This window comes from Homarus americanus, unplaced genomic scaffold, assembly GCF_018991925.1.
Source record: "Homarus americanus isolate GMGI-L3 unplaced genomic scaffold, GMGI_Hamer_2.0 scaffold54443, whole genome shotgun sequence".
NCBI lineage: Eukaryota > Metazoa > Arthropoda > Malacostraca > Decapoda > Nephropidae > Homarus > Homarus americanus.
The window spans coordinates 3,209,398-3,223,791 of NW_024750852.1; the positions used below are offsets into that span (position 1 = coordinate 3,209,398).

Here is a 14,394-nt window from a genome sequence, read left to right on the forward strand (position 1 = left end):
GTTTCTTATGGTAAAAAAAAATATATACAGTATTTAAAAAGGTTTTATCATTAAAAGCTGTTAAGAGAGTCACACTCTACTACATATTATTTCATAATTTTTGGTCTGCACCCTCCTTCACGGCTCTGTTTTCTATCGTGAAGAACATACACTAACACACCATAACAAGCATGTTTCCCCTTTTCATGGTTTTCTTCTATTAATGAATGATATATCATACTGAAACACAGTTAATATAAAAAGAACACACAAAAACTAACAGTACTGAGTCCCATCGTCCCATGTTGGTGTTCTTTACCCCACTACCCCCAATGGTTACTACAACGCGTTTTTCTATTACGAGGTGTTTTTCAAGAACGCTACTACTGTACCACGTTAGAGGAGAACTAACTGTATTCTTCATATTCAGAAGGGGATCTATCTTTCCAAGTATCATTTCTAGTTATGCTTACATTTCCAGAAGTACTGCACAGCATCCTCCAAATACTGTTTGTCATCCATATCATCTCTCAAGTAATGCTTCCAATCCTATTAAAGCCAATGTCTTTGTAACTTCATTTCTCTTGCACTTTCATCTCATCATACATACATGTGGTTCCTTCTCATGCCTCCAGTACACTTCACCCTCACCCTCACAAGTCATGTCAACACCATACAGTACAGCACAGTCTCTTCTGGAAATATTGTCTTAATTTTTTTTTAATTATCTTTTAATTTTCATATTCACATCTTATACCTCTAACCTTCATGAATCCTGATCAATTTGTATAAAGTCTATGCATCAAGTTTGGTTGTAATGAGCCCAAAAAACAGAAGTTAATATGTGGACACCATTGCTCTACAGAGATAGACAAACAGGATCTAAATCTACGTCCCTCACACCATCACAACCTGCATGGGGGGTCCTTACGCCCGGAGTTTTAATCAACCTCTTCCGTGACGAGGGTCGTCTTGTTTCTACCCGAGTTTAAAAAAATGAGTCATGAAGGACACCGCACTACAGTGCTTGATGGGGAGGTGTGGTAGTAAAATTAACAACTTACAGGGTAATTCCAATATTTAATTAATTTTATTGGAATTAGTTAATTTTACTACCATCTCCCCATCAAGCACTGTAGTGCGATGTCCTTCATGACTCATTTTTTTAAACTCGGGTAGAAACAAGACGACCCTCGTCACGGAAGAGGTTGATTAAAACTCCGGCAGTTAGTCTTATACTGTACTTACTCTTTCCTCTTCTGACCACTTCTTCTCAATTCCATCAGGGACAGGGCACTTAACAAGAGCTTGAAGAGCTTTACCATGATCGTAGTCACTATTGTGAAGCTGGAAAAAGAAAATATAACGTATCTAAGCTCAAAATATATTCTTTCTCTTCCTGTTAATGAATGAAATAATAAGAGCATAACTATATACAGTATACAGGGAAACCTCTATGTAATGGACTTTTCTCTCCTCAATATAACGGACTTTCATAATTATATAGTTCTTTAGATGAAGGTTTCACATCTAACGGCTTGATATAATGGATTTCCTCTCCATATAGTCCGTTAAATTGAGGTCTCACTGTACTGAGAAAAGATTTTTGAGGAAACAATCTGGACAACAGTTTTAAATGCTTATCAAATTGTTACCTTTGTTCTCTCTAAAACTAACTGAACTAAGTTAGCCTTGTCATGTTGACAATTCCCATTCCTCACAAACAAGGATGAAACTCGAAATGTATTTTTTAATATCAATCACACCAACTCAACATATATCTAGTAAATTTCTATAAACACATTAATAATGCCACAAACAATTTCTGAAGAGCTCTAATTGTTAATTTAGTAATTAAATAACTTCTAGTAGCTGCTGACCCAACACTAAACAACTACACTTCTATGTAAACTCTTTCCTATTATTGCACTGTGTGGCCAAAATGAAGAGCAGCACACACTCATCTCCTTACACAGAGGAAACATGGAAATCAAATACTTTTTGTTTTCTTATATGACAATACAAGGAAATTCTATATGAATAAATGGGGAGTTAAAACTTCCTTATGCAAGATAAATTCCTCGCCTGAATATGAATGATTATATAATGTACGCTCATGAGTATAAAATATTCAGAAGATAATTTATATTGTACTGTACTGTTACACACTTGAGGATAACAAATGAAACAATTTGATCTACTCTTATATTGAACTTTTATAAATGTTACCTAAAAATAATACTGAATTTACCATTTCTAATGCATTAATAGTTGTATCATCCTTGGCAGCGGCATTACATCCATCAGTGGTGGACCCACCATCACAAAGACCAGCAAACGCAGCCATAGAGCGGGCAGCTCGCAGGTACATGAGGAGGTCAGTATCTCTTGAGGCACCTGGAATCCAGCGCTGCTCCTCCCAATCTGCACACACCTCTGGCCTTTCTTCAATTATTAAATTACCTCTGAAGTAAAGATATTCAAATTAATGGTTCGAAATATGGAGGAACAGAATTACAATAATCAAGTCTGAAGTTAACAATTCATTCAAATTTATTTTCCACAAGGGTACACGAAGAATATATTAAACACTAGGCCACAATGGTAAAAATTACTTACATATATACAATATATACTGTTACTTTTACTACTATATTTCATTTTGTTTCTTCTTACACTCACTGTACTTCATAAATAGCAAATTTTCCTTTCAAAATAAATAATTCTTCAGGTTTAAGGAAAATTCCCACCCATTGTTTTACCATTCCCATGACTTCCTTTATAACTGGATATTTCCTTGTTCCTCTCATTATGTCCGAATAAAATCCCAAAAGTTATGTCAGCAACTTCTGGCTCTGTACTTTTAAGGGTAATACTGGGCTTAGATCTCTTTCAAAACTTCTGCTGCAGTGCTAGACTCAGGAAATCCCAACTTAATTCACTTCATTTGTAACTTAAACTGTATCGGGTAACATTGTACCCCAAAAATTAACCCTTTTGTTATAATAATTAGCTGGAGAGTTTAATCTCAACTTGTGTTATTGTGATGGGTTTTATCCAACCGCATATCAACATTTATGTAAACATGTGCTTTTTGTACCATACATGGCCATGTAACTGTTTTCTCTCTCTCCAGCCAGAGGCAATCTCATGATAAAATCAATCATATACTGTCCACTCAGACATAACTGCACGAAGATGTCCAACATAAATTTATTCAACTTGCTATTTAATCTATAGTTAGAAAGTGAAGCCATCAAAATTTTCCCACTGACTATGCTAATTTCATGGCTAAAACTTTATTTGTAATACAAAAAGTTCTACAAACAATTCCCATTAGGCTCACATCATTATCATTCCTATTGTCCCCCATATTTACTGATCATTTACCTGTATTCAGGAAGCTTGGCCTGATGTGATGGACCTACACGAATTTCACCCTGTGTTGAAGCTAATCTGCGAGTCTCGGGATTATATCTGAAGAAGAAATAATTATTTTAGTAATTTAACTCAAAACAACTTTTCCAATGGAGGTGGTATTAGTATCTAAATTAAAGTCGTGCTGTGATAAAAATATTAGGGGAAAATTTTGTGCATAGTAAAAGGTAAGTATGAATGGTATTTAAGTGAAATGCCATCCAATTAAAGGCACATGAAGACAGTACATACAGAATTTTATATTTCACTCAACTAAAACACATTCTTTAATAACTCTCACAACTGTACATCTATTTCCTTAGTAGTCAATCTACAACCTTACAACAGAGAAACCAAAACACAACATGCAATGATATAACAAAAACTTAAGCCTTAAGAAACCATCAAATTGCAGAATTTCAATATGTTGCCTACAAGTTCAGGCTGTGTTGGTGATCCATGGTGACAACTTACACCACATGACTAAGGTTCATATTTTATAATCATCTTATACAATGAGTACTGTACTATAGCCTAAAACTTAAATTTTAAAGTGAAAATTTGGTGTCGCCTTATACTGTACACCAAGTCATGCCAATATACACTATATACCATATAATGTAAAAAAAACCAGAGCCTTTGGCACTGAATTATTCCTCCTACCTCCCCCACAGTATACTTTAATAATGATGAAAGTTTCATAACATTTTTAAAAATTGCTCAAGCCATTCATCATTTACATCTTTTAATAGTCTTCATCCTAGAATCTTTCATTCTTTTCCTTTTCTGCTAAAAATCTAAACAGTGCTTGAAGCCACTAATCCCTTCATGTGCATACTGTACTTTGCACAAGGATGGCCTTCATTAATGAGAATTCAAGAAAACTCAATTAACAGGTTTTTCATATATGGTTCTCCACAGTTCCTTTTGTTAAATACTACTTTACTACACCACTATTACCATGTGATGAAAATTAATCTATACAGTACAGTAAACACCTTGAGTACTGGACCACCTGAGTCACAACGTGTCTCAATAATGATACGAATCTCGGAAAAAAATGATTTTAAAATTAAAAGAAATATATGTTGCGGGTTACTGTTAATGTCGTGCAGTGAGGCGGTGTGGAGTACGTGATCACTCCTGCATCACAACAACAAAGCTGCGCTGTACTCAGTCTATGTGTGGTTATTATAAAACTGAAAAAGAAATATGAAGAGCAAGAGTGTGAACAGTATTCTGTGTGGGAGGTGACTGTATGTATGAATGTGTCACGCTCTCCCCAATGTGACGTCACGGCATACATGGCAGCCACGTGCCTCTCAAGTCAACTGGCTAGCTGTTGTTTTGAACAGGTGTGCCACCCTGCTGATCTGGACGTCGTAGTAAGAATTCTGATTAACGACATCCCTGTGGCTTAATTAGTTCCTGTACTCAAGGTTTTTACTGTATGTACTTCTCTTAAAAGCTAGACATCAAAGCACTAAAAATAACTGTTATCTCACCCAAGGATGTAAAAGAAAGCATTATCTTCAGGATTAAAATCCCTAACAGAATGAATATCGGAATAATGGTCCACACGGCACAAGCCCCGAAGAACAGACACAGGATAGGTATCTGTAGCATCAGAGATGAAAAGTTCTCTGGATTTTATTACTGGATCATCTGTCACAAGTGATTTGTTGTCTGAAAGAAAAATCTAAGTAAGACTTCTTACAAATTCACATTCACTTGAAATAAATCTAGAATTAGGGAGGAAATTGCAATTTCCTTCCTAATTCTAGATTTATCTACAATATTTGAATATAGTAAAACTTCAAATATTGAAACTCTCACTAAGAACACTACTGTACTGTACTGATATGACAGATTCATGAGAAAAATAAATATTTTGTAAACAATTAGGCTATTAAAGAATAAAATAGAAAAATATCCTTACCTACCAATACAATAACTACTATACAGTACTGTAATCAATGAAAACAATCCTGACAGCAAACTGGAGATATCAACGATGGATTTGTTAACAAATATTATGTATACGAAAGATGAAAGACTTGAAGGTATTGATGTTATTAGCTGGTAACCCAGATACCGCCTCTTAAAATTTATGGAAAATTTGGAAGTATGTTGAGAAGAGGCTGATAAAGACCATCTACTATACAACTGAAGGCAAAAAGGGAAGCATTTTATTTGGTAAAAGATAGAGAGAAGCAGTGAACCTATTGCTGAAGCTGGAAGTACTTCAAGATAGTATGGTACCAACACAATTAATAAGCATTGGGTATAATAATCTCACATGCTGTACACTCAATTGGCTAAGCGAGTCTGAATGCCCACTTCATCCAATCACAGTAAAATTGTGTTGATCATTTGAGAAGGTTGTGAGGTGTGAGGCATCTGATAATCAATACCATGCATTTGGTTGTTATTTATATGACTGTGCTTCAACAACTAAGGTCTTTAAGCACATACTCTAAGTGGGTTAAGACACCAGTCAACAAACCTTTCAAAATTATGGAAATAAAGTTCAGTATAAGACTACTATAATGAAAGTAATGTGTGTGTGGGTTCATGAACAAGTGGTGCAGTCTGTTCTTAGGTTTATTGACTTGATAAAAAACATAGATGAGTATTTTGAAATGGGAGAAGTACGATCAGACCTTACTGAGAGAAACGGGAAGGTAGCAAGTATAAAAAATTCATAATACAGTTATTGAGAGGAATGATTTACAATAGAAGAGAACAAGCAGGTACAATTTTAATATCATACGGTCATGCTACAGTTCACTTCTGAATAATACAACACAAGTGATGTAGTGAGGCACCACCCGGCTTACTATTCTCTGTGTTGCGATCCTGGGCCAGTCGTTGGTAAACAGTTTCTGGCACTTCTGAAGGTCTATAGAACCACTTAATGTTAACCATTAAAGTGTCTCTTTTACTCTGTGGAAGTAAACATAATATATAGCACCAGTTCAGTTTATCATCATGACTTAATGTTTAAAATATATGGTACTGTAGCTCTAGTTCAGCTTCTTATCATTAAATTATTTTAAAACTGCAAATAGTTCTACATTACCTTCTTATTTTATAACTTAAATAACAGGTAAAACATTGTGGCAGTCTCAGTGCTGTAGTATTTTCAATGGCAAGAATTTGTGTTTACAACAGTGGCAGTAGCTATGCAGAAGATAAGAGCACACACATTTAAGAATGTTTGAGAAAGGGTAGAAAATAAGCTAGGAACAACAAACACCTCATTTCAACCCTCAGTAACTGTTATACATCAGCATTTATTACTCTTACTCCTAGAACCCAACCATCGAGAACGTAAATAAAAATAAACAGTACAAAACTAAAAAAAATACACATCTAATACAACTGTATATCAAAGCTGGACACCTAGTTCCGTGCAGCTCTTCAGCCAACACAGCTTTCCCTCGACTTACACGACAGATGCTTTCTTGAAGATGTATTGTACATGTAACTTATATCACGTAACTCGAAACCACTTTTCCTTTATAGATAATGTATGTGCAATAAATGGAACCTGCATATTTACTGAACAACTCTTGTCTTTATAAATTTAATTATCTTTTCTAATTACTTTTAAACCAGAAAAAAACATCAAATAGAGAACACTGCACGTAAAACAAATTAAAAGCACTGACAATGAAAGAAATCTTAGCTCTAAATTGTGCTGGAACTTGCTTGAGAAGGCTGGCTGGTGAAGGGAGAGGAATGGAGGAGTTATTGGGGAGGAGGGGTCATCTACCCTGTAAGTCAGGTGATGAAGATGATGGGGCAGGTGGGAACGTTTAACCCCTTCACTATGGGGATGCAACTTTCAGTACTTCATTTGGCTAATGCGAGACGATTTTATTAAACACAGAGGAGACCCTGTACACAAGACATTAATGTCAGACATACCTGTACGCTAACCACATTCGTAAAGTTTCAAAACATCTAATTTCATTTTTAAGTGACAGTTTTTCTTTGTTCTTGCCATCTTAAGCATTTTACTAATTTTTTAGAACAGTTACAAAGTTTGAAAGCAATAAAAAACATGTTCCACAGACAAAAGTAGCGCAGTACCACATCTTACAATGACAAAACAAAGACTGAATGAGTGGGCTAACATTAAACTTCCCAAGCTGCACATGTGCATTGCGAGACTCTATGTGTATTGCGTTGGTGATCAAGGTAACTAAGAAAGTGCACATAGGCTGAGGAGACTATTTTTCTCGTTTACTGTTCAATGTTAAATTGCAGTAAGGCAAACTGATGCAAGTCGAGGATTAACTGCACTACAATAACTGATAAGATATAAAGCATGCATGCCCAAATACAGTACAAACATTCAACACAAATATAAGTCTTTGTTTTCCTCACCCTGCGAAATTCTTGTATTGAGCATATGAAAAACGGCTGATCAGCACGCTGGCTCTCAATATATACAGAATCTGGAAAAGAGCAAAAATATTAAGTCAAGTCTAGCCAACTGTTTTGTCACACAAAAGTTGTATTTTTTTAACTACCGTTAGTACAGTACAGTACAGGTAGTACAGTACAGTATCGAATCTCTTCAATTAAGAATAATTCTTTCAGCTTCACTTTTTTATAATAAAACTTCAAATGAAAGATATCTGAGACAAAGAGCATTCAAACAATTTTCTTTTCTTCAAATTAAATCTTCACTACACGGAAGCCATATTTAATATATTATTTGGATAATGCCAGACAATTTTATTCAGCTCAGAGGCAACCACAAGGGGTTAGAAATAATTGTTAAATATCATGAATCAAACCAAATTTATAAAATTCCTACCCCCTGGTCTATATAAAGTAGCATCATCGGTACAGAGGTATGAAACATATTCTCCATTTGGTGCTCGAAATGCTTGACCTCTTACTGGCTGCTTCTTACCAACAACTGCTGTCATAACCTGAAAATAGTTTAAAAATCCATAATGATAAACCTGATCTAAAGACTTGGTTTCCAAATTTTCAGAAAGATCAGTACAAACTTCCTAAACACATATTGTTTAAAGGAATTCAAAATCAATATGGTAATGCTTTTAGCCACACAGATACACTATAATTTTTCAACTTTACAAAAATACACAAACTCAAATTCCAAAAGTGAAAGCTTGATTGATCCTGAAGCTCATTTCATAGCTGAGGTAACAGGGGAATTAACTTACCTAATTGTGCCCAACAATACCTATGGGATTTGAATTTTAAAACCCAGGGAACCCTAAACATCATAGTGGCCCACCCTGAACATATACAGCTCCTCCCGACTTACGACGGGGTTAAGGACCCAAATCCAGGTCGTAAGTCAAAAATGCTTAAATAATACATATAAAATCTAAAATAGGTGTCTCTTTTTCTTCTCAGCACCACAAAACTCTCACTTTAAGCTTACCAGCCATTTTACAGTGAATTACAAACGAAAATTTTGTCAGTACACAGCGCAAACACTGACGTTGGGACTCGAAAATACGTAATTTGACAAAATTTTGGTACAACTGAGGCGGTTGTATGTCCGGGTGGTCATAAGTCGAGTAGGTCGTAAGTCAGGGAGGAGCTGTACTTCTGCACCTCACTCCCTCACCTCTCTCTCATACTGTAGTTCAGGGTCTACCATTATACTATTCCTTCTTACCTCTTCAATGACAGTTCCATCTGGTCCCTTTGGTCCCCCAGGCACTAAGACCCCACTTGGGGGAATCGAGGCAGTAGATGAATTGGAATTAGAATTTGAGGAAGATGCAGATGAGGGGGGTGGATTGCTGGAGTTGCCACACCCCCCTCCATGCTCCCCTTCCTCCACCAGCTTGCCTCTGTCAGTGGTTGTCATATTTCCCCTAAAACTCCCTCATCTGTAACCAAAAATTACCAAATTTGAATAGAAGACTATTTGCAGTATACAGCACTAGGCCTCATCCTGTCAACAAAAATACCGTTTGTTTTTATTGAGACAAGGAGAGAACAGTTCTGTATAACATATCATGGCCACTCTTTGCTAGGGCTCCACATAACTGTGATAATCTACCGTACAGTCCTGTACAGTATAACAAAATAAAGATAAATAAACCAGAATTAACACATGAATTTTCTCAAACATACTTCTGACAAATTAGATGAGTTATTGATAAACTTATGGGATACACTGGACATATAAAGTTTCCTCCAGAGGTACTTGCTATGCAAAAGGTTGAACCATTGCCCTAAGGCCACTCTGTCTCACATAGCTTGACTTGCTGATGAATTCCTCACTCATGCTAGTTGGTTTTTATCAGATATTATCATCAGTATTACACCAAACAAAGGCTGTTTGATGGAGCCTAACCTAAATCAGTAAGTTATTTCTTCTTCTTCAATCCCACTTAACATAAACCATTGTCTTTAAACCGATCTCTTTACTGAAGAAGCACTCTCCTACTAACAAAATATAGTCATAATTATCAGATTTACTGCAATACTTTTCTTATTTCAAATCAAATACAGTATTAGGAAATATTTACTGTTAAATAATTTTTTACTTTACTCCTGTACTGCACTGATGGTGTTATCACTGTGTAAATGGTACAACAAATACTGAACTGTACTGGACTCTACCTAACTTATGTCTGAAGTTATGTAGATTATATACTACAGTATAGTATCTAATATCTGTTTATTTTATGAAAATCCACTTTAAAATAAATATAAAACATTCCAATGAATAATAAGCACATTTTAAGATTATCCTTACACATTCAGTATGGATTTTCAAGACTTGCAGTTATTTATGAAGCAATGAGTACACATACAAGTGGCCATTTCTATTTGTTGTTCTAGCTAGGTCTTTTACTTTCACTTTCTTACACTTAGAAGAAAAAGAATTCATTTACCATGAATAAGGCTCATCTGGTCCATGCAGTCAGGGGATCTCCAAGTTTTAAAACTGGTACAGTAGTGGTGGTGGTGGTGGTGGTGGAGCAGGAGGGAGAAGGAATTTGGGGGATTATGCTTATAGGATTGACCAGTGTAAAAAAACAGTACCATACCATAAAGCATAATCAATTAGTACTGTAAAGATTAATAAAATTCCCTTCTAAAATACATCATACCTGTATATTTCTGTGGTGAAAGGAAATAGTTACAACCAAAAAAGTCGAAATTTTAGCAAGGATTTCTTTTTATTTAAACATCATAAGCAATTTAGGATGGCTTAGGTTGGGTTAGGTTTTGAATGTTTACTTTGGTCATGTCACATTTTGACTTTAAAATGAATTTTTAATCCTTTTTAATAGAAAATTGCCTCTAGTTATACAGTACAATGTTTTGTTTTATTTTTTACTTTTTTGTCAATTTTTGTGACTTCTTCCTACATTTGGTAAATGACCCTCTTCCCCTTGTCATTATACAGTATATTATTATGTGTACCACTTATGTCATTTGTATATTTTCAGCTTATAACTGCTGTATTTATTAATAAACTATTTATTGTCATTACCTAACAGTGGTACCATTACTAGTCTTGTCTAAAATGTAATTTTTTCAAGTTGGGCACTACTTCTGCATGCTGCTCATACTCTGTTGATATTAAGACAAACCATAAAGAATTCAAATAAATGGAGGAAAATGTCTCAGGAGAAAGGGGAAAGGGTCATTTTAACAAGGAATTTCTTTCCAGTTACAGTAAAGAAGTGAAATTAGCAAGGAGTGAGCACAAATGTTATCTTTTAAGCTTAGCTATGGAATATTTTTACAATTATTGGAAAGGGGCTGTTCTTATACTGATCAATACATGGTTATATGGGCTGGATGCAGTTGTCGAACAGCAATTGCAGATGGAGGATCTCTGGTGGTAGCAAGAGGTGGCAGGAATGATATAGTACCTGCATCCTCAAACTGACAGATGAGGTCAAATGATTATCAGTGTGCTAAAGAGGGTCACCGTACTGAACACCTTTTGACATGTGGTGTAAGGGGGGAGAAAATAGTCTTGCATGCCCTCTTCTGCACTCTTAGGAGACCTCATTGTGTAGCATTTAAGGAAGACAACCTGACTGGGAAAGCATAGGTGAATTTACAAAGTATGAATGTTGTGTAAACATTCGAGAACGCAGACAAGGGAACTCCGAGGGACCTGAGACACCGGAGGGTGTGGAGATGACAGCAGGAAGATTTGATGTTTGTACTGATGTGTACTTTGCAGTTCAGTTTGTTGTCTATAGTGATGCCAAGGATCATACAACATATACCATTACAGTACTGGACTTTTAACCCAAATATATTTTGTGGACATTTTCACTTCCTGCATCAAATAAGCCTAAATCATGGTAAATGAAACACCTTTCTCTTAAAAATGTGAAACAAAAATCAAGAAATAAAACCATGAGACTAAGATAACCTTAACCACTAATTACAGCAACCACTTCACTCCCAGAAATTATAACTACAACTAAGACTGCTGTCATAACTACAACACTTCCACACAATCCCAGCAGTGTTATAACATCAGAACCAGAGTCTTGGTGATTAACACAAGCGTAATATAAACACATTACAAGGCCACACACTATAACCTGCTAGTGGTGTACTGTTCACCCCTGATGACTGAACTTCTGCAGTAACCACTACCACCAGCTTGATGTAAAGTTTCTAAAGTGATTATTTCATTTGTGATAATTCAATTTTGTTTCTCTTAAAACCAATTCTCGCAAAGTATGAGGAATTTTATTTACTTGAGATGATGAGGAAGGTGTTGAGTCTACCACCTCGAGCACCACACTCAAACTTTTTCATCTATCACATTTTCCAGCCATATAAATAAATGATGTTCTCTATAAAGAGTTTATCATAAGAATATGGGCAGCACAAAGACCGAAGCTTTAAGTACACAATTAATTAGCCCATTACAGATCATCACACAGCGGCAGCAGTCAACGAACGATGCCGCCGTTTTACCACTTCATATTTTAATATAATACCAATTCTTTCGTTATTTTTTTTGTGCAATATTTATAGTCCTCATGAAGCACTGAAAACACTTAATACAGAAGCACTTTAATCTTACCTAAGAAATTCATGGATATATGTACAATCCTTACATTAGTAATAATAAAATCCACCCCACAAGACCACAACGACACCAAGCTTTTCCACCCAGGTCGTTGCCGAGGCCACGGGAAAACCTGTTGTACGTGTGCATCAAAATTCATCAAATATAAGGAATATTAAGCTCGAGTTTCCTCAATATGGATAATCTGATTTATAATCTATCAAAACTATATACTTATTTCTAAATTATAATGATTGAAAAATGTTCGTACGCCACCCAAGTGGTAAGGCCACCATGAACAATTTTATGGTGAGTGAGTGTTTTTCACCTTATCACACTTATTATTACGAAATGAGTTCTGCAGAAAAGTACAGTATAGTGAAGACATCAAAACCATATCAGTATCACGGAGTAACCTGTGCACACTTTGGTACGATATACAGTACGTCCGAGAAGTCATGAGAGTACATGTTTTCCTTCACTGAGATCCCAGTCCCACGCTGTCACCCTTCATTCAGTATAAACGAGTTATGTGACCACAAGTAAAAATCAGTGTACTGTATATTATTTTCGTCTGACTTACACAATATTCATTAAAGAACTAAAATTAAGAACACTGGTTAACAAAATTATAGTATTAAGGATCATTTATCATTAAAAACAATATCACTCACAAAAAGTTTTTGGTTATCCTAGTACTGTATACATAAGAACATAAGAATGGAGGAAACTGCAGCGGGCTTATTGGCCCATACTGGGCAGTCCCGTTTACACCCAACCCCTATTGCTCATATAAACATCCAACCTATGTTTGAAGCTATCCAGCGTATTCGAGTTAATGATGATATTTGGTAACTTGTTCCATTCATCCACTACTCTCTTTCCAAACCAGTGTTTACCTATTTCACGCCGAAATCTAAATTTGTCTAATTTAAAACCATTGTTACGAGTTCGCTCCTGGTTGGATAGTTTGAGTACCTTCGTAATGTCCCCTTTGTTTAACCCTAACTTCCATTTATACACCTCTATCATGTCGCCCCTCACTCTACGTCTCGAGGGAGTGCAAATTAAGATGCCCGGGATTAGTCTTGTCATTCTCCTCTGGATTCTTTCCAATGATTCTATATCCATTCTGTAATACGGTGACCAGAACTGAACTGCGTAATCCAGGTGTGGTCTCACAAGCGCTAGATATAATTTTAAGATGACCTCGCTAGTCTTGTAACTAACACTCCTTTGTATGAACCCAAGTACTTTATTAGCCTTGTTACGAGCAAAAACACATTGTTTACTTGGCTTAAGATTCCTACTTATCATTACTCCTAAATCTCTCTCGCAGTCTGATTCCACAATGTCATCGTTGTTCATCTGGTAACTGGTTTCTCTGTTTACATCGCCTATACTGAGTACTTTACATTTGTCCTTTTGAATTTCATCTGCCATTTTTCCGACCATTCGAAAAATTTGTTTAGCTCTTCCTGTAGTTTTGCAGAGTCCTTGTCAGATTTAATTACACGTCCTATTTTAGTGTCATCAGCAAATTTACTTATGTTGCTGTCTATGCCGATATCTATGTCGTTTATGTATATAAGGAATAATAATGGTCCAAGTACCGAGCCTTGGGGAACTCCACTAGTGACGTTGCTCCAATGAGATTTAGTGCCGTTTATGCTCACTCGCTGTTTCCTGTCCCGTAACCACGCCCTAATCCATTTAAGGATATTACCTTTGATGCCATGCGCTTCTACCTTTCTAATTAGTCTTTCGTGGGGGACTCTGTCGAAGGCTTTGCTAAAGTCGAGATATACCACATCATAATTGTGCCCCTCGTCCACCGATTCGAAAACTGATGAAAAGAATGTTAATAGATTAGTTAGACATGAACGCCCGCTTGTGAAGCCATGTTGGGAATCATTGATCAACTTGTGCTTCTCCAGGTG

At 35.9% G+C, this 14,394-nt stretch overlaps 1 protein-coding gene across 8 annotated transcripts in view; it reads right to left on the reverse strand.

The window, feature by feature from the left end:
* The window catches only part of LOC121854388 (arginine-glutamic acid dipeptide repeats protein-like), a 43,567-nt gene extending 30,980 nt beyond the window's left edge, over positions 1-12,587 (reverse strand). For 4 of the 8 annotated variants that reach the window (XM_042349049.1, XM_042349048.1, XM_042349047.1 and 1 more), the window contains exons 1-10: positions 12,470-12,587; positions 10,299-10,351; positions 9,068-9,284; positions 8,228-8,345; positions 7,792-7,862; positions 6,237-6,342; positions 4,902-5,082; positions 3,370-3,456; positions 2,231-2,444; positions 1,228-1,326 (exon numbers count right to left, since the gene is read on the reverse strand). In XM_042349049.1, the coding sequence (XP_042204983.1) occupies positions 1,228-1,326; positions 2,231-2,444; positions 3,370-3,456; positions 4,902-5,082; positions 6,237-6,342; positions 7,792-7,862; positions 8,228-8,345; positions 9,068-9,262 (1,071 nt within the window). In that variant the 5' untranslated portion in view covers positions 9,263-9,284; positions 10,299-10,351; positions 12,470-12,587. Of the gene's footprint in view, positions 1-1,227; positions 1,327-2,230; positions 2,445-3,369; positions 3,457-4,901; positions 5,083-6,236; positions 6,343-7,791; positions 7,863-8,227; positions 8,346-9,067; positions 9,285-10,298; positions 10,352-12,137; positions 12,370-12,469 lie in introns of those variants that run through there. The other 4 variants (XM_042349045.1, XM_042349043.1, XM_042349044.1 and 1 more) reach the window with 4 other exon arrangements.
* Between the last annotated feature and the right edge of the window lie 1,807 nt (positions 12,588-14,394).